This window comes from Pleurodeles waltl, chromosome 9, assembly GCF_031143425.1.
Source record: "Pleurodeles waltl isolate 20211129_DDA chromosome 9, aPleWal1.hap1.20221129, whole genome shotgun sequence".
NCBI lineage: Eukaryota > Metazoa > Chordata > Amphibia > Caudata > Salamandridae > Pleurodeles > Pleurodeles waltl.
In genome coordinates this window covers 267,232,478-267,252,246 of record NC_090448.1, presented here as the reverse complement: position 1 = coordinate 267,252,246, position 19,769 = coordinate 267,232,478, and the positions used below count along the sequence as shown (strand labels likewise).

General features: G+C 45.2%; 1 protein-coding gene across 1 annotated transcript in view; it reads left to right on the top strand.

The window, feature by feature from the left end:
• Positions 1-19,769, top strand: part of IARS1 (isoleucyl-tRNA synthetase 1) — a 703,557-nt gene that overhangs the window by 79,345 nt on the left and 604,443 nt on the right. The window contains exon 8 of the mRNA XM_069206674.1: positions 9,825-9,912. Within this exon, the coding sequence (XP_069062775.1) occupies positions 9,825-9,912 (88 nt within the window). The remainder of the gene's footprint in view (positions 1-9,824; positions 9,913-19,769) is intronic.

Here is a 19,769-nt window from a genome sequence, read left to right as displayed (position 1 = left end):
GATTGGCCTAGTAAACAAATAGGGGGGCAGAAATGGCCTAAAATAAATTTGCCCCCCAGGGGAACGACCCTTGGCTAAGAAGTCGCTCCCCTTGCGTGAAATTTTCGCAAAAAAATTAAAATCCCTGGTGTCTAGTGGTTTCTGCCCCCGGGGACAGATTGGCCTAATAAAAATAGGCCGATCTGCCCCCATGGGGGGGCAGAAATGTCCCAAAGGTAATTTTGCCCCCAGGGGAGCGACCCGTGCCGAAGAGGTCGCTCCCGACATATATAAAAAAAATAAAAAAAAAAAAATCCCTGGTGCCTAGAGGTTTCTGCCCCCCCTCGGGGCAGATCAGCCTAATTACAATAGGCCGATCTGCCCCCAAGGGGGGCAGAAAATGTCTAAAACAAATTTGCCTCCCCCCCTCCCCTCCCCAGGAGAGCGACCCTTGCCTATGGGGGCGCTCCCTTCAAGAGAAACTGAACCTTGGGGGCAGATTAGCCTAATAGAAATAGGCCGATCTGCCCCCAAGGGGGGCAGAAACGGCCTAGAATTAATTTTGCCCCCAGGGGAGCGACCCTTGCCTAAGGTGTCACTCCCCACATATAACAAAAAAAAAAGTACCTGGTGTCTAGGGGGTTTCTGCCCCCCTGGGGAGCGGCCCTTGCCCAAGGGGCCGCTCCCCTTATGTGTACATATAAAAAATAACAAAATCCCTGGTGTCTAGTGGTTTCTGCTCCCCTTGGGGGCAGATTGGCCTAATAAAAATACCCTAAGGGGGGCAGAAATGGCCTAGAATTTTTTTTCCCCGCAGGGAAGTGACCCTTGCCTAAGGGGTCGCTCCCCACAAATAAAAAACACAAAAAATAAATAAATCCCTGGTGTCTAGGGGGGTTTCTGCTCCCGTCTGGGGGCAGAAACAGCCAAAAAACAAATGCCTCCCCCCGCAGAGCGGCCCTTGCCCAAGGGGACGCTCTCCTTATCAAGTAAATTTAAAAAATAAAATAAAAAAATCCCTGGTGTCTAGTGGCATTTCTGCTGCCCGATCGGATCACGATCGAGCAGCAGAAATGCTCAGAGAAGCCTGAAAGGTGAGGAAAGCCCTTTCCTCTCCTTTCAGGCTTCTCTGCCTCCTCCAAGTGATCGGAGGAGAAATGCGAAAGCACGCTGACGTCATCAGACGCCATGGAGGGGTCACGGGGGGCGGGGTGGAAGGGGAAGCGATTCCCCTTCCATCCCTGCCTAGGGAAGGGGTGTGCCTGGCCATCGGGGAGCCGGCGCCTTCGACGAGATCACCTCGTTCTGGGCACTGTACCAGTTAATATGTAGCATTTATGAAAGAATCATAGTAAGAACAACATTGTATGCCCAACCGTATTTCTTTAGATAAGTTTTTAACAGTGGTGTTTATGGAGATATATTTTATGTTTGTTTCTTAGTTTTAATTCAGTAGTTGGTCTTGACAGTGGGATAAAGGTCAAGAAGTTACTGAAATGCTGCTTTGACACAACCTTTTTTTAGTACTTCGATTGAATGTAGTTGTTTTTTATGTTATTTTTGGGCTAAACGTTTTGGTTGATGTATGTAGACCAGTGGCTGATGAATTTTACTAACAGATATCAATCGTGTTTTGTGCATACTTTATCAAATATTCCTGAGATCCTAAATATTGTGGTCAGAGCATAATTGGTTATTATTGATATTGAAGTGTTATCTATTGTTCTTAGGTTGATATTTAATCATCCACATAGCGAAAGATTGGATTTTAAGGCCCTCATTATGATCTCAGCGGAGCTCTGGCGGTCAACAGAAGACCGTCAGCGCGATGACTCCCTTGCCGGCCATAGTGTTTTCCCTGCAGGGCCATAACATTGACAGCGGCTCCAAATACTTCACAGTTTTCGTTCAAGATAAGTTGGATTTCACACTTGTCCATGCTGCTTACACAAGGGTTATTGGCCTTTCATTTGACCCAATATATCACTTTCTTCCCTCCTTTGCAGCCAACCGAGAAGAGTTGACTGAATTGATTGGATTCCAGGTGTGCAGAATTCTACTACATTGAACATCCTAGACAGGGCAGAGTAGATGATCAGCTCTTTGTGAGCTTCCCTGGAATAAAGAAGGGTGAGGCGGAGACCAGGCACACCATTTCACGTTTGGTCATCCCCTGTATCTAAATCTGGTATGCCATAATTTGATAGGGACTTCTAGTTGCAGATACCTTACCTTATAATTTCCTCTAGTTTGCAGACTGGATCCCGAGATTTTTCTTTGAGCAGTACCCTTACATGCCGTCAGGTGGCATCGCTTGACTCTGCATCCGTTGTTGGCTTTGTGGTCGCCATGACGACGTTGCGGTCATATATATGCCCCACCCCAGCACAATGACATCAGTTTCTTTTTACAACTTTAAACGCCAGAAGCGCAGCGCCATGAAGAACACTGAGACTGGTGCGCCAGAACTAGGGCCCTGAAAAGGACTCCTGCCCTAGAAATCAGTTTGCAGAGTTAGGATAATAGGTGGGTCGGTAAGGAATCTGCAACTAGAATATGTTTCTACCAGATAATGTGTTGCCAAAGGTAAGAAACTTGTTCATCTGATAGAGACTTTTAGTTGTAGATTCCTTACCTCACATTAGATACTCAAGCACTAACGTCCCCCGAGGTGGGTCTGCAAACCAAAATCATACTAGAAAGTCCTGTAAAACCGAAGGGCTGAATTTAGCCGTCCTTGCGGACCTGGCTGTCCAGGCAGTAGTGTTTCGTGAACATGTGCAAGGACGCCCACGTTGCTGCTTGGCAGATGTCCAGGACTTGAAGTCCATGTGCTAATGCTAATGCGCTGGATTGGCTCACCTCCTTCCTCTCCGCAAGAACCCAAAGAGTTCGCCTCCCTCTTTTCCGGTCTACAGCCACCCAAGACCACCTGTGGGGTCCCCAAAGGATCCTCCCTCAGCCTACCCTTTTCAATATCTACATGGTTCCTCTCGCCAACATCATCCGCCCCATGGCCTCACCATCATTTCATACGCTGACAACACCCAGCTCATCATCTCCCTCACGAGGAACCCATCTACTGCCAAGAATAACCTACACGCCGGACTCCTCGCCATCGCTAACTGGATGACAGCAAGCCACCTCAACTTGAACTCAGAAAAAAAATGACATCATCATCTTCGGCCCCAACAAGACAGCATGGAACGCCTTAGTGGCCCACCACCCTTGGACCACCCCCAACACCCATCACCCACGCACATAATCTTGGCATCATACCGGACTCATCTCTCTCCATGACTCAGCAAATCAACGCCTTTTCATCCTCCTGCTTCAACACCCTTCACATGCTACGCAAAACCTTCAAATGGATTCCTTTAGAAACAAGAACGGTCACTCACGCCCACATAAGCAGCAGACTGGACTACGGCAACGCCCTCTATGCAGGGACCACAGCCAAGCTTCAGAGAAAACTCCAGCGAATCCAGAACGCAGCCGCACGTCTCATCCTCAACCTCCCCCACCACGAACACATCTCCGCCCACCTCAGATCCCTACACTGGCTGCCAATCAACAAAAGGATAATCTTCAAAATCCTTGTCCACGCTCACAAAGCCCTCCACGACACCGGACCAGCCGGTGAAACCTTGTCTCAGGCCTGCCATTGCAACGCCTGTGTGTGCAGTTTCACTGTCACCTCGACTTGGCATTTAAAAGTACTTGCCAAGCCTAAACCTCCCCTTTCTCTACATACAAGTCACCTCTAATGTGTGCCCTAGGTAACCCCTAGAGCAGGGTGCTGTGTGGGTGAAAGGCAGGACATTTACCTGTGTAATTTACATGTCCTGGTAGTGTAAAACTCCTAAATTCGTTTTTACACTACTGTGAGGCCTGCTCCCTTCATAGGCTAACATTGGGGCTGCCCTCATACATTATTGAAGTGGTAGCTGCTGATCTGAAAGGGGTAGGAAGGTCATATTTAGTATGGCCAGAATGGTAATACAAAATCCTGCTGACTGGTGAAGTTGGATTTAATATTATTATTCTAGGAATGCCACTTTTAGAAAGTGAGCATTTCTTTGCACTTAAATCTTTCTGTGCCTTACAATCCACGTCTGGCTAGGTTTAGTTGACAGCTCCTTGTGCATTCACTCAGACACACCCCAAACACAGGGTACTCAGCCTCACTTGCATACATCTGCATTTTGAATGGGTCTTCCTGGGATGGGAGGGTGGAGGGCCTGCCCTCACACAAAGGACTGCCACACCCCCTACTAGGACCCTGGCAGACAGGATTGAACTGAAAGGGGACCTGGTGCACTTCTTAGCCACTCTTTGAAGTCTCCCCCACTTCAAAGGCACATTTGGATATAAAACAGGGCCTCTGCCCTACCACCTCAGACACTTGCTGGAGTAGAAACCTGAACCAGAACCCGCATCCTGACAAGAAGAACTGCCTGGTTGATTGAAACGAATCAACTTTCACAAACCAACTCGACAGCTCCGCTCTGCCGACCTCACCCTCTATACAGTCCCCAGCATCCAACGCACCACCTCCGGCGGCAGATCCTTCTCCAACCTCGCTGCCAAGACCTGGAACTCCCTCCCCACCAACCTACGCAAGACCCAGGACCTCCTAAACTTCAGAAAGCATCTCAAAACATGGCTTTTCGAGCAGTAAACCCCCCGTACCCACCAGCGCCTTGAGACCCTACCGGGTGAGAAGTGCGCTTATTGTTTGTTTGATTGGTTGCAGCAATTGCTGTGATGGAGTGAGCACGCAAACCCTCATGGGGTTGCCTCTTAGCCAAAGCGTAGCGCATATTGATGCAGAGAACAACCCACCAAGAGATAGTCCTTTTCTACACTGCCCATGCTTTCTTTACACCCACATAATCAACAAATAGTTGATCGTCCACTCAGAAATCTTTGGTACAAATGAGGTAGAATGCCAACCCTCTTTTTGGATCCAGAAGGGGAAGTCTCTCCGCCTCATGAGAAGGATGTGGGGGTGCATTAAAAGTAGGTAAGGTGATAGATTGGCCTACATGAAAGAGCGTGACCACCTTAGGGGGGAAAGAGGCCCTAGTATGAAGCACCACTTTATCAGGATGGACAGAGAAAAAGTGTGGCTTTGAAGAAACAGTTTGCAGCTTACTCACTCTGTGTGCAGAGGTGATGGCAATAAGAAAGGCTGTCTTTAAAGTGAGCAGCCGCAGAGGACAATTTTGAAGGTGATCAAAGGGAGCACACAGAAGGTAAGTGAGTACCAACTTCAATTCCCACTGGGGCATTATGAACAGGGTAGGTGGAAACCTGTGGTTAAGCCACTTGAGAAACCTTCCAACAATGGGAGATTTAAACAATGAGGGTTGATCTGGTAGTCTAAGGAAAGCTGAGATGGGAGACAGATAACCTTTAAGGGTGCCCAAAGCAGAGCCCTGCTGGGCAAGAGAGCATACAAACAAAAGAACCTCAGACAAAGGTGTAGAAAGGGGATCAACATACTTGTTGGTACACCATGCTACACATTTGTTCTCAAGACAGGCTTATACCGTTTTGGTGGAGGGATGTTTGGCTGTCAAGATAACATCACAGACTTCGGACGGAAAGTCAAAAAGCTGTCCACTGCTGTTGATCAATCTCCATGCCAGAAGGCGGAGACTGGATAGGTTCAGGTGGAGAACCACCCACTGCTGCTGCAACAGAAGATCCTCTCGAAGAGGCAGTCTGAGTGGAGGATCGACAGCCATGCTCAGAACCTCAGGATACCAAACTCTTTGTGCCCAGTCTGGAGCAACAAGGATCACTTGGGCCCTGTCATTCTTGATCTTCTTGAGAACTCTGGGCAGAAGTGGTATTGGCGGAAAGGCGTACAGGAAGCCTGAGTTCCACTCGAGACGAAAAGCGTCGCCGAGCGAGTGCCGTGCACGTTCTCTGCGGAGGCGAACCGATCTAACCAAGGCCCTCCCCACTGCTGAAAGAGTCCTTGCGCCACCTCCGGAAGGAGATGCCATTTATGACTGACCCTTCATTGACGGCTGAGTTTGTCTGCTCTGGCGCTCAGAGAGCCCGTCAGATCTTGAAACACCAGGGATATGCCATGATGTTCCTGCCATGTCCAGGGGCGTAGAGCCTCCTGACAAAAGGTCCACAATCCCCTCACCGCCCTGCTTGTTCCAGTACCATATGGCGGTGGTATTGTCTGTGAACACCTGCACCACTTTCCCTTTGAGAGAGGAAAGGAATGCTTTCAATGCAGTGCAAAGTAGTGTTGTACCATGAGGTATGCAGACATAAGTTAGTTGTCGCTCTCATGGCCCTCTTGTTTCCCGTCTGTATGCTTTGATGAAAAACATATCAGGAAATGACATCTGTGTGCAGGTAAGTGCCTAATATCTTACTGTAATGTCCTGTACGAAATTTGAATCCTGGCCAAAGCCACTGGCGTCACCTGGTGCTGCTGGGGAGGAATGTTTCCAAACCAGTCTGAAAGTAGTATTCGTGAGGTGATTTAGTCGGCAAGAAGATTATGTATTGATTAACGATCTTGTTAGTGAAGATAAGAAACCTGCACGTCAGAATTCTTCTTCTAGCATGAACCCAGTTAGGTAGAGATTATCTGGGTTGTGTGGAAACACCAGTGGGGTTAGGGCTGCATTATTACGTATTGTTCATAGACATGTATCTTGCTCTACTACTGTCTGATTGCCTTTTAATTTATTAACCTTTTTGAAATATTGTGACTGCTGTATTTATCAGATTGTATCTGTTCGGAATGAGAATTGATTTCATCACTAAGTTGGTGACTTGTTTTGGTGTTCTGGGTTTTGACCCGACTCCCCTATTGACAATATGGGCCCTGGTCTTGATCAGATCACTTTATTTTCCTGAAAGCACCTTAATACCAGTAATTGAAAACGAAATAAAATGGGCATACGCTTCTTCACGTTTACATTGCTATTGACTGTTTGTTAGAAATGGGGTCTTTGGTTGGCAGTCAGGTTACCCCCTGTCTAAGCAAGGACCCTCTCTCTAGTCAGGGTAAGTCACACACAATCCAAATTATCCTGTGCACACCCTCTGGTAGCTTGGCACTGAGCAGTCAGACTTAACTTAGAAGGTAATGTGTAAAGTATTTGTGCAATAAATCATACAATAACACAATATAGCACCACAAAAATACACCACACAGTGTTTAGAAAAATATATAATATTTATCTGGGTATTTGCAGGTCAAAACGATAAAAGATGCAATATGAAATTGTAGAGATCACTAAAAAGTGATATAAAGTGTCTTAAGTCTTTAAAAAGCAAACAAAGTCTCTTTCAAGCACAAAGTACCTGGTTTGGAGTGGAAAATCTCCACAGAGGAGGAGATGCGTGGAAAAATGGTGTGTGCGTTGGTTTCGGCCCTTCACACACGGACTTGCGTCGTTATTTTCCACGCGGGGAGACGTGCGCCGTTCTCTGGGAAGAAAAATGGTGTGTGCGTCGGTTTCGCCCCTTCACACACGGACTTACGTCGTTATTTTTCACTCGGGGAAGACGTGTGTCGTTTTCCGGCACGCGGACTGTCTCCTTCTGTGGGTCGCGAGATTACCAGATGTCCCAGGGTCTGTGCGTGGAATCCTAGGCTTGTTATCCGGCTGCGCGTTGTTCCGGTGGGCTGTGCGTGGAATTTTCCTCCTCACGGCAGACGTTGCGTCGATTTCCTCTCTGGAAGTCGGGTGCCGTTGTCCAGGCGGGCCGTGCTTCAAAGTTCCGGTCGCACCGCAGGCGTCGCGTCGAACGGCGTCTTTCCGGATCGGCGTGCAGTGAATTTTTCACCGCAGAGCAAGCTGTGCGTCGAATTTTTCGGCGCACAAGGAGTCCAGTTGAAAATGAGAAGTATTTTTGGCCCTGAGACTTCAGGGAACAGGAGGCAAGCTCTATCCAAGCCCTTGGAGAGCACTTTTGCAGCAAGGCAAGAGTTCAGCAAGGCAAGAGTTCAGCAAGGCAGCAGGCCAACAGGAAGGCAGCAGTCCTTTGTAGAAAGCAGTCAGGTGAGTCCTTTGAGCAGCCAGGCACTTCTTCTTGTCAGGATGCGGGTTCTGGTTCAGGTTTCTTCTCCAGCAAGTGTCTGATGAGGTAGAGCAGAGGCCCTGTTTTATATCCAAATGTGCCTTTGAAGTGGGGGAGACTTCAAAGAGTGGCTAAGAAGTGCACCAGGTCCCCTTTCAGTTCAATCCTGTCTGCCAGGGTCCCAGTAGGGTGTGTGGCAGTCCTTTGTGTGAGGGCAGGCCCTCCACCCTCCCATCCCAGGAAGACCCATTCAAAAAGCAGATGTATGCAAGTGAGGCTGAGTACCCTGTGGTTGGGGTGTGTCTGAGTGAATGCACAAGGAGCTGTCAACTAAACCTAGCCAGACGTGGATTGTAAGGCACAGAAAGATTTAAGTGCAAAGAAATGCTCACTTTCTAAAATTGGCATTTCTAGAATAGTAATATTAAATCCTTCTTCACCAGTCAGCAGGATTTTGTATTACCATTCTGGCCATACTAAATATGACCTTCCTACTCCTTTCAGATCAGCAGCTACCACTTCAATAATGCATGAGGGCAGCCCCAATGTTAGCTTATGAAGGGAGCAGGCCTCACAGTAGTGTAAAAACAAATTTAGGAGTTTTACACTACCAGGACATGTAAATTACACAGGTAAATGTCCTGCCTTTCACCCACACAGCACCCTGCTCTAGGGGTTACCTAGGGCACACATTAGAGGTGACTTGTATGTAGAGAAAGGGGAGGTTTAGGCTTGGCAAGTACTTTTAAATGCCAAGTCGAGGTGACCGTGAAACTGCACACACAGGCGTTGCAATGGCAGGCCTGAGACAAGGTTAAGGGGCTACTTAAGTGGGTGGCACAACCAGTGCTGCAGGCCCACTATTAGCATTTAATCTACAGTCCCCAGGCACATATAGTGCACTCAACTAGGGTCTTATAAGTAAATCAAATATCCAATCATGGATAAACCAATCAGCAGTACAATTTACACAGAGAGCATATGCACTTTAGCACTGGTTAGCAGTGGTGAAGTGCCCAGAGTTCAAAAGCCAACAACAAGAGGTCAGAAAAAATAGGAGGAAGGAGGCAAAAAGTTTGGGGATGACCCTGTAAAAAGGCCAGGTCCAACACTGTTCGTTGACTATAGATGATTTGTTACGTCGAGAGAAATAAATTGTATCTTAAGATATAATGGGTGCAATGTGAACGTGATGAAAAATGGGCATTTGAAATGTTAGTGGCAAATTTCACTATAAAGCAAAACATGCATCTGCATTATATATTTGGAACAGCGATCCAATCTGTGTAAAAATTCAGCAGCATCTTTGCTACTAAGGTCAGTGAATTGCTTGTAGAAGAGTAATCCTTTTCTCTCTCTGCACAGAAGCTCCAGGAGTGACCTACTAATACTGAGAATGATGGATTTCCTCTAACTCTTATTGTATTTCTCCTACTGATACTATATTAATTCTCCTTCATGAATTGATCTGGCCAATAAATGATTAATCACCGTTTCTTTGATCAGAGTGGTCAGTCAGAAGAGAAATTTAGTCAAGCAAATGTAGAATATATTTATTTTTTGGTAAGAGGCAAGTAGTTGGGCAGACCGAACACTGTATAATGGTCTTTGAAATTATATTTTAAAACATTTGTTTAGTTTCATCCCACCTGCTTTTCATGTTATTAGGTTTTATTCTTTGTAGGCGAGCACTTTTATCTATTGTTGTGGTGTTTTCTTGTTGTCATATGTATTGTGGTCTGCGTCATAGCCCTTATTAATGGTGCAACATTGAATTCTAGATAAGTCTACTGAAAAGACGTACATCTTGATGGAATCGAGACTAGTATCTCTGTACAAATCTGAAAGCGAATATGAAGTTCTTGAAAGGTAAATTAATATATTTAACTGCTTTATAACTTCCAGTTCTCAAATTCATATTGACACAGTGCTTATATTTCATCTGTAGAGTTCCCCACTAGCTTTAGTCTCTTGGAGTGCAGTATGTTTTATTATCATGTTTGTTGTTTACTCCATTTAGTAATTACTTGCACTAAATGATGAGCTTACTGACTCTGGTACGTCCACAGGGGAGGGTTTAAGTACACAATAGAGTTAGAGAATCTGCTATGTCCTTTTTTTGTTTTACCCCACAAATATTCCAAACATAAACGCCAACTGTAAGAGGTAGATTATCCTAAAAGCAATCACGTTCATTTTCATTGTATTTAGTGAATTTTACCAGCCACTTTTTGACAGTGGGTGGCCTAATCCCAAACCAGCCCCGATCTAACAAACTTCAGGTTCACTTTGAAAACTGAGAGACCAGTCACTGTGCACAACACTTTCCCTGGTAACTGGCAGCTGGTAATACGTTCAAGCATTACCTGAATTTCTTGCCATTTTGTGTCACTGCCATGCGCATTGTGCAAAAAATAGCCTCAGGCAAGACTGTTAATTTATAAGTACAAGTACTTCCTGCATCTCATTATCCAATAGTGATGTTCACAAGTAGGAAATGGCCACTGCCATAATAATAGTTGTCTGCGCCCAGTGAATTCATTTTATGTGGTCATGAAATTAATCTTCCTCGCCATGCACAATGCCTTCTTGCTCAAGACCACGTGCTATGGCACAAAAATACCTTGGGTGGTCCTAGGTGGAGGCAGTAGCAGGACGCCTCTCCCATGGCAGCACAGTTGCAATCTCAACCCTGCTTGTCACTAGAAGTCCTTCCGTTCTCCTTGTAGTGATCATCTTCTTTTGGAGGTTTTCTACCGTTTGACTTGTTCTGCCTCAGAAGTAAGTCCTTCTTAGAGGCACTTGTTGTTTCACCCCTTCAAAGCGTCCACAGCATGGTGACTCCGGAAAGGAGTCCCCATTTCTTCTGGCAGTCTTGACTAGAGAAAAGAAAATGATCTAAGTGCCCTGCTCTGACAATGCAAGGTAGTCACTCAGTTTAAAAGGCTTCTCTTTGTAGGTTGGTAGGTAACCATTCAACAAGGTTGTACAGGACTAGCAATATATCCAAAGTAGTTGGTGTGTTCTGCAAGACGCACACCGGAATTGACCTAATACAAGTCTCCCAGAGCATAAAAGCCAAGTCTGTTTAACAGTTGCTTGAACACTATTTAAAATGTATCTAGAAGTTGAAAATGTCCGTGCAATGGGATTGAGCAGAATATACAGACACCTACTCCCTGCCAGTTGTTTCCAAGCCCATTCTGGCATGTATTGACCTCTGATTTTGGAGTCTGCATTTCTTTTAATATTTCCCCCTGTTCTTGTGCCTCATAAACATGTGGACTAGGGTCCCTTTGCAAGGCCCATTCGCTTGTACACTTTTTAAAATGTTACCTAGAAGTTGAAATGTCTGTGTAATGAGACTGAGGATACACAGACCCACACTCCCTGCTTTTAGTTTCCAAACCCATTCTGGCTTTATTTGACCTCTGATTTGTGGAGTCTGGATTTCTATTAATATTGCCCCTTCTACTTCTGCCAGGTGCACATGCATCATAAACATGTGGATTAGGGTGCTTTTGTGAGACTCAGTGTGTCACAATTTCCTTTTCTGCAAGTATATATGGTTTTCGAGATCTGAGACTGACATGATGCAAATCTGACATGGGTGCACCAATAGCTCTCAATTCATCCGTGATTGACTTCATGCCTTCCTCAGGCAAGTGCAGACCGATCTTAGTGAACATTTCTGCTGAGGGACATATGGGTACGTTAGTGAAAGGATAAGGAAACCGCCTCTGTGGAACCATTTTTCATTGGGAAATGAGACCAATTAGTGAGAACAACAATTTCACCCATCTCTTTACCAGATTTTCAAACCTATGGAAGGCATTAATAAAGTTGCTCTTGTATAGTGTCTCTATACTCATACGTTCACTGGGGATTTTCTAGGTAGTTACCTATTGGGGTTCCACTCTCCCCCAGCGCTTGTCTAACTACTGCAAACACTCTGGTGAGGGACACCCATTTGCATTCCATTTCTTTTATTTTATGGTTTGGCCCCCCCAATAGGGCCCTTGCTAATTTATGCTTTTCCGCAGTACTTACCTGTGTATATCTTGAGTGTTCATACCCCCAAAGAGAGGTATACTAATGGTAGTCTAGTTTGGTGTGCCTATAATAAAGTACTTTTATTTTTGCAACACTGTGTGGTTCCTTTCATGTGTGATAACTTACCATGTGACTCCTGTGGTATTGCAAGTGCTTCACATGCTTTCTAGATACATCTTGGCTGCTCACCACAGCTACTCTAGAGAGCCCTGACTGTCTAGACACTGTAACACTATCTAATTGGGGGGTTGTCTGGACCCAGTATAAGGTGTAACACCATAGGTGTCAACCACACACTGGGCCAGCTTCCTACAATTGCTTTACCACTCTGTCACCAGTGACTTTCTACAGGAAAGGTCACTACTGGTCCTTGAGGACACACTACTCTGTAATAGTAGGGATTTCTAGACTTTTAGTTTAGGTAGGTTGAGGGTCTAGCATAGCCCTTCCTCTAAACATGTAGGAAGTCTACAGAACTTTAGAGGAGGTAGGTGCACTTACACTCCTCTAGGTGTAACATGCCTTCTGCAAACCAGGCCTCAGAATCTAAGTATGAGGGCCTCACCTTTCAGGAACTGAGGAAATTATGTGCCTCTAGGAAGCTGAAGAAGGGGAACAAAACTATACTCTTGGGATTGTTAATGCAATCTGACCTCCAAAGCCCAGAGAGCCGGGTAAAGGAGGAAGACTGACTCTCCAGTGTTAGGCAGGATGGACTTCGAACCTACTGGGGAGGGTCGGGAAGATTCTGGGGAGCACTCATGGTAATGAAAAGGAGGAACATACAAGTAGGCCCACTTTTTTTCTCCTAGGGGGTTGGTGCAAAGGGTCCCCAGGAGAAGGGATAAATGCTCCTCATCTGTCCACACCCAAGTCTCAGCAGCTTCTGATGAGACTGACCACTCTAGTTCTGGGGGGGAGGCCCTAGACAGGGAATTCAGTAGAATGAGACTAAAAGAGGCCACACTGAGGCTGCAGCACTTAGTCCTAGATAGGGAGGTCTTAGCAGTGGAGTGGGAGAGACAGAATTTGGGCTTGGCACCCCATGGTGGCAGCAACAACAGGTATATAGAGACCAGGGTTGGGGAGGACTCCTATGACTCTAGGAATCCTAGCAAAATAGTCCCAACTTATGTGGTTGAGGACGACATCCACAAGTGGATCACTGCTTTGGCGAGGGCCTGTAGAGCTCAGAAGGTCCCTCAAAGGCAGTGGGCATCCTTCTTGTGGCTTTCCTTTGCTGACAAGGGGAGGGACAAACACCTAACTGTTAGAGAGGAAGATGCAGACAATTATCAGGTACGTAAGAATGCTCTCATTGATGGATTTGGGTTGACCGCAGAGGAATATAGGGTCAAGTTTAGGCAGACACAGAAGGAGTCCTCCCAAGACTGAGTAGATTTTGTGGCCAACTCTGTCAAGGCTCTGGAAGGCTGGTTACATGGAAGTTATGTGCATGACTATCAGGGCTTGTATAATCTTATCATGAGGGAGCACATTCTTAACAACTGCTATTCTGACAAACTGCATCAGTATCTGGCGGCTGAGATCTGACCTTTCCCCAAGAATTAGGAAAGATGGCAGAGAAATGCTCGCACCAGAGTGGGTAAGAAAACTCATCCTGGGGTGACCAGAAAGATTCTTCCATGAAGCAGGAGGAAGGTGGGGACAAATCCAAAGATAAAAGGAGTCCTCATCAGACCCACAAAACTCTTCTGGGAGTGGGTCTAAGTCCTCTTCTTCCTCATCCCACAAGAAGAAACCTTGGTGCTACTTGTGTAGACAAAATGCCACCGGGCAGATTACAGCACCGGTCCTAAAAAGAGCATCAAGCCTACCACTACCACTTCTACCCCTAGTGCCCCTAGAAATAGCACTGGTAGTAGTCAGTTGAAAGGTGAAGCTGGGTTCACCTTGCGAACTGCATGGGCTCTGGGTTAGTCCCTAGTAACTTGTCCCATTAATATGGGTAAGTACAGGCAGCATCTCCTTATCATTGTTGTTCAGGCCTGCAGGGACACAGGTGCCAGTGTCACAATGGTGACTGAAAAATTGGTGTCCCCCGAACAACACCTATTTGGGCAAAGTCACTGACGCTCACAGCAACACTAAGTACCACCCCTTGGCCGTTGTTGACCTTAGCTGGGGGGGTAGAGGGGTGTTTACTGGTCCTAAAAAAGTTGTGGTATCCTCTGACCTGCCTGTGGAGTGTTTACTGGGCAGTGATTTGGAGACTTCAGCCTGGGCTGAAGTGGCGTGGGAAGCCCAGACAGCAATGATGGGCATCCCTGGGCACTTCTTTGGACTGACTAGAGCACAGACCAAGAAACCGGTAGATCAAGGAACCCTGGAGGCTGGAAACATGGCCCAGGAGATTTCCAAAAAGAGAGGCAGGGTAAGACATTTACCCCTGTACAAACTTCTGCCTCTTGTGTGCCCCAGAGGAGCCGATAAAGCTGACCTCTTAGATGCAGGAGGACCCACCAGGGAGGAACTAAACCTAGAACAGAATTGCTGCCTTCTCTTGAGAGCCTGAGACAGCAAGCTGCTGCTCAGGAGGCAGGGAATATCAGTGGGACCCATAAGGCATACTGGGATAATAGCCTCCTTTACTTTGAGGCGCGGGACCCCAAGTCTGGTGCCATCAGGAGGTTGGTCATCCCTCAAAAGCTTATGGAGTTCCTATTGACACTGGCACATGATATTCCCCTTGCAAGCCATTTTGGGCAAAGCAAGACTTGGGACAGACTTGTTCCCCACTTTCACTGGCCTCATGTCTGAGGACACAATGGAGATTTACAGAAGCCTTAATGCAGTCATTAGGACTGATGCCCATTGAATCCCTAGGAATGATGAACTGATAGTTATTCTGGATGAAGCCAAGTATCTCAGCACATTTGACTTGACTACAGGGTATTGGTATCAAGTTATCTGATGCTGCAAAGCCAAAAACGGCATCCTTAACACATAGTGGGCACTATCACTTTAAAGTGATGCCCTTTGGATTGAAGAATGCCCCTGAAACATCTGCAACATTTCAAAGGTTGGTGAACAAAGTTCTTAAAGGCCTGGAAAGCTTCAGTGCAGCATATCTAGATGATATAGCTGTCTTTAGCTCCATCTGGGAGGATCACCTGGACCACTTTGGAAGCGTACTAGAAGACTTAGAAAAGGCAAAACCTCACTATCAAGGCATCCAAATGCCAGATAGAGCAGGGGAAAGTGGTTTATTTTGGCCACCTGGTAGGTGGAGGTCAAATTCAGCCACTGCAGGGCAAAATCATAATGGATTGGGATGCCCCACCCACTCAAACCCAAGTCAGAGTCTTCCTATACCTTCCTGGGTATTATATGATATTCATAAAAGAATATGGTATGGCTATATTTAGCCCCCTTGAATAACCTCACATCCAAAAGGATGCCAAAAAAGGTCTTATGGACAGTCAGCTGCCAAAAAGCCTTTGATGACCTAAAACAGGTCATGTGCTATGCTCCCATTCTCAGAAACCCTGACTACTCCAAACAATTCATTGTCCAGACAGATGCTTCTGAGGTAGGGATAGAGGCAGTAGTTTCACAACTTAATAAAGAGGTCGAGGATCATCATGTTGCTTTTATAAGTAGAAGGTTGACCCCCAGAGAAAAGCGTTGGTCAGCCATTGAGAGAGATGCCTTTGCTGTGGTCTGGGTCTTGATGAAGCTGAGGCCATACCTGTTTGACACTCACTTCCTGAGAGACAGACCACAAGCCCCTCCTATGGCTTAAGCAAATGAAAGGTGAAAATCCCAAACTGTTAAGGTGGTCCATCTCCCTACAGGGAATGGACTATTCAGTGAAACATAGACCTGGGAGTAGCCACTCAAATGCAGATGGACTCTCCAGATATTTCCACTTAAGCAATGAAGGAATGAATGAAGGAAAGGATAGTATTATTGTCCTTCATTGTGGTGGAGGGTGTGGGGGGAGGAGGTTGTGTAGGAAAGTCCCCTCTTTCTGGAATGGTTACCATCACTTTTCATCAAACCATGAGAGGGACAGGGGGATTATGTTGGTCCAGTGTACGGCCTTCCTACTCGTAATGTTAATCAAAAAGGTACACTGTTCCACAGGGAAAATCACAGACCCACGAGGCACTTCTAAAAAAAAAAAAAAAAAATACAAGGATGAGCCCTCGCACATCCATTGGATGTTATGCTTCATCATAGGGCTAGCTCCTAGTCAGACTGGCGCTGCAATACCTGATGGGCCCCACATGGGGACTCTTTGCTGGAGTTCTTAATTTGTAATGCTTGCCATGGTTAAGAAAGTAGGAGTAAATTTAAACCTACAGTCAGAAAGGAGCTGGAGCAAAAAGAACTAAAATTGGCTCAAGAATGGAGCAAAAAGAAGTAAAAATTGGCTCAAGAACCTCAGAACCCTATGTTTTATTGATCATGAAGGGTCTCAATCAAGGTTAAAAACAATAGAGAGTGGAATGGAGATAATGTTCTGCCACTCTACTAACGCACAGAGGGGTGAAAGAAAAGTCTCCCTTCAACCACTAGTAAAGGCCTGAGAAGTCCCTATGGATCAGATGGCGTTTCATCAGGACCAAAAAATTGAACGTCGCCTAAGCTACACTAAATACCAAATTAAGAAAAGGAATTTGTAAGAAAAAATCTGAGTTAACTTACTTAAGGAGCTACACATCTAATAATCTAGGTAGGTGAGGACCTGTGGAAAAAAAGATAAACAGACCAACAAATGTATGTTAAAATGTAATGCACATATAAAATCGATCAAACACACAAAGTGTTGTGGCACTGGGTGATGACATGCTGTCATGCTTGGTGTAAAGGCAAACTCAAGTTAAAACTGCTTACCCTCCTCTATTAAGGACTGGGCTCCATGGGAACATGGGCACCAAAGGACTATTGTCGCTTCTACATGAATCAAAACAGTACATCACTACCATTTGAAAAATGTGAAAACCTTCTAGGGAACATGTCAAATACAAGAGGAACTATATAACCTGGACGGGCAATGTTTGCGATAGCCTACAGGTTAATCTCAAAGGTGACACGATGCCTTACCTCTACAAAATCTCAACTGTGATTGTAATGAACTGATGTAATGTAATAGTGAACCAAGAAATGGCAATGGCATACTACAAAATGCTGTTGCAACCTCTTTTCTAGGAAAACATTGTAATTGTAATGTCCCTGTGAATTGAAATTCCGTGAAGCATTTCGATGCTAACTTTAACTCGGTCATATATAACAATATGAGCACATCAACGTAGTGGTGTAAAAAAAATAACATCTTGGTCTAGTGATCACCGTGAGTATAGAGAAACTCCCAACAATCATCAGTTCTCACTATTTTAGGCAGAGGTCCAAGCCCGGTGACCTACCCGGCGGCCACATTCCCGCAAGTGTAAAGGTGAACGTGGCCGTCAGGTAAAATAGTCAGGTCACAGAACGGGGCTCCAATCAAAATGGATCTTGTATTGTGTGAGCACGTATCGGAACAGTCAAGCCCTGCCTTCGAGCCAAAAATAGAGAAAGGACCAGTAACCCGTCTCGGTATGGAAACAATAAGTACCTTCAGGCGAAAAACAACCTTACTAGTCCGGCAGTAAATGTAAATAAAATTTAAAGTTGACATAGCGTGTGCACACCGGCCCTGTCGTGGGATCAAATTGGAGGAGGGAGTTGGGAGCAGGAAGTACATATGTGAATGGGACACTTAGTATGCTCAAACGTAAATGAGCTTAATCAGAAAAAGTGTAATCAAAAACAGTCATAATGGCAGAGAAAAAAAAAAAAACGTAAAAGCGTAATAGGGGCACCAAATGAATGTCATAAGTGTCACCATAGATGTGAATTGGTGTCACATGCTCAGAACATTGTTATCTTGAGTCACCGTTATTGACTGGTGGCATATGGTTGGACAACAACAACATATTGTCCAGGCGCCTCGCAGTGGTGATCATACGATGTATTCTGAAACAGTACCAAAGCCTTAGTACTGAAGTTGGCAGGGAACCATCAGGTGTTAGGAAAAAACTCACCCATGGAATATCATCGTTTAATCCATAGCTATTGATCCCAAGTTTGTACACCCAGTGTTGTTCCCTTTCCAGTAGGCTTTTGGGACCATTCAACAAGTGATTGGGTGTATCAAGAACTACGCACCACATGTCATCAGGAGTGTGGTTTTTGTCAAGATAGTGGACACTTAGTTTAGTAGTCGATCGTCCACATCTAATGTTACTGCGATGTTCATTTATCCAAACCTTCACTGGCCTAGTGGTCATTCCAATGTAATGTAAATGGCAAGGGCACATAATCATGTAAATGTAATTACGTGTATTGCAATTAGTGTGTTTCAAAAGGTGCCATCTGCCTATGGGTTCCAAATCAAGGGCTTCAACCTGTTTGGTCAGAGATCATACATTGCAACTACCATACGGATAATGACATTATACTGGTGGGAGTTGCCATAATGTCGTGTGACTAGATTCTGAATGGACAGTCATTTTGCGGGTGTGCACCACCAAGTCCTTTATGTTTCTTGTCCTGTTGAAAGCAAACACAGGTTTTGGTATTGACGCCTCACCACTCCTGAGTATAGTCCATTGTTTGTTTATGAGCTTTTTCATGGTATTTGATTGCCTGGTTCCTGTCTTGGCTCCTGGGATTGGGAGACTTATGGGAGAATCCCCACCAACTTGAGAAGTCCCACGTAAAAGTATTGAAGGGTGCTTATTGGTCTTATATACTGAACAATTACATTTCTCACTAATGTAATGGTCGTCTAACTAATCTTTTCATTGTTTTTAAATGGTACCCAGAGTTCGAACTATACCTAGATATAATACCTGACCTACTAGGCAAAGGACTGTATGCCAGATTCCGTTTTGGAACATTACCATTGATGACCTTGACGAGCAGATGGGGATCCAATACCACTTCTGACATTTGCCCTGTGTGTGGCAATTCCCCTGAAACAGTAGAACATTTTATGTTTTTTTTGTCCTGCTTATTTAGTTCCAAGGTCTAAATGGATCTGTAAAATTTGCCGGGAATTAAAGATAAGAAAATGTGACCTAGCCCTGAGGATTTTAAAAAGTCACAATTCCAATGTGTTAATTTATGCAGTAAGCAAGTTTTTAGTAGCGGCTTGTTGTAAACGTAATTTTTATATAAACAATGATCTTAATTGATTTTAAGTCTGGATAACCAGGGATTTTATTGATTTTTATTACTTTTAGATTTGGTTCATGGTAGATTTGTATTGTTGTATTCATGATGCCTGCTTATTTTTGTATTGTATTGCTCTGATGGTGTGCTGACCGAATAAAGCTGGTGTACCAACAAGTGTCCCTATTACGCATTTAGGGTGCCTTTTACAGCTATTTTTTGATTCTGCCATAATGCCTCTGGTTGTGATTACACCTTTTCTGATTAAGCTCATTTACGTATGAGCATACTGATTGTCTCATTGTACTTCCTGCACCCCCTTCCCCCTTCCTCCAATTTGATCCTTCGACAGGGCCGGTGAACACACGCTATGGGAACTTTTAATATTATTTACATTTACTGCCTCAACCTCGTACTTGTTGACATTATAATAGGAGTTCGACTAGTAAGGTTGTTTTTCGCCTGAAGGTACTTATTGTTTCCATTCC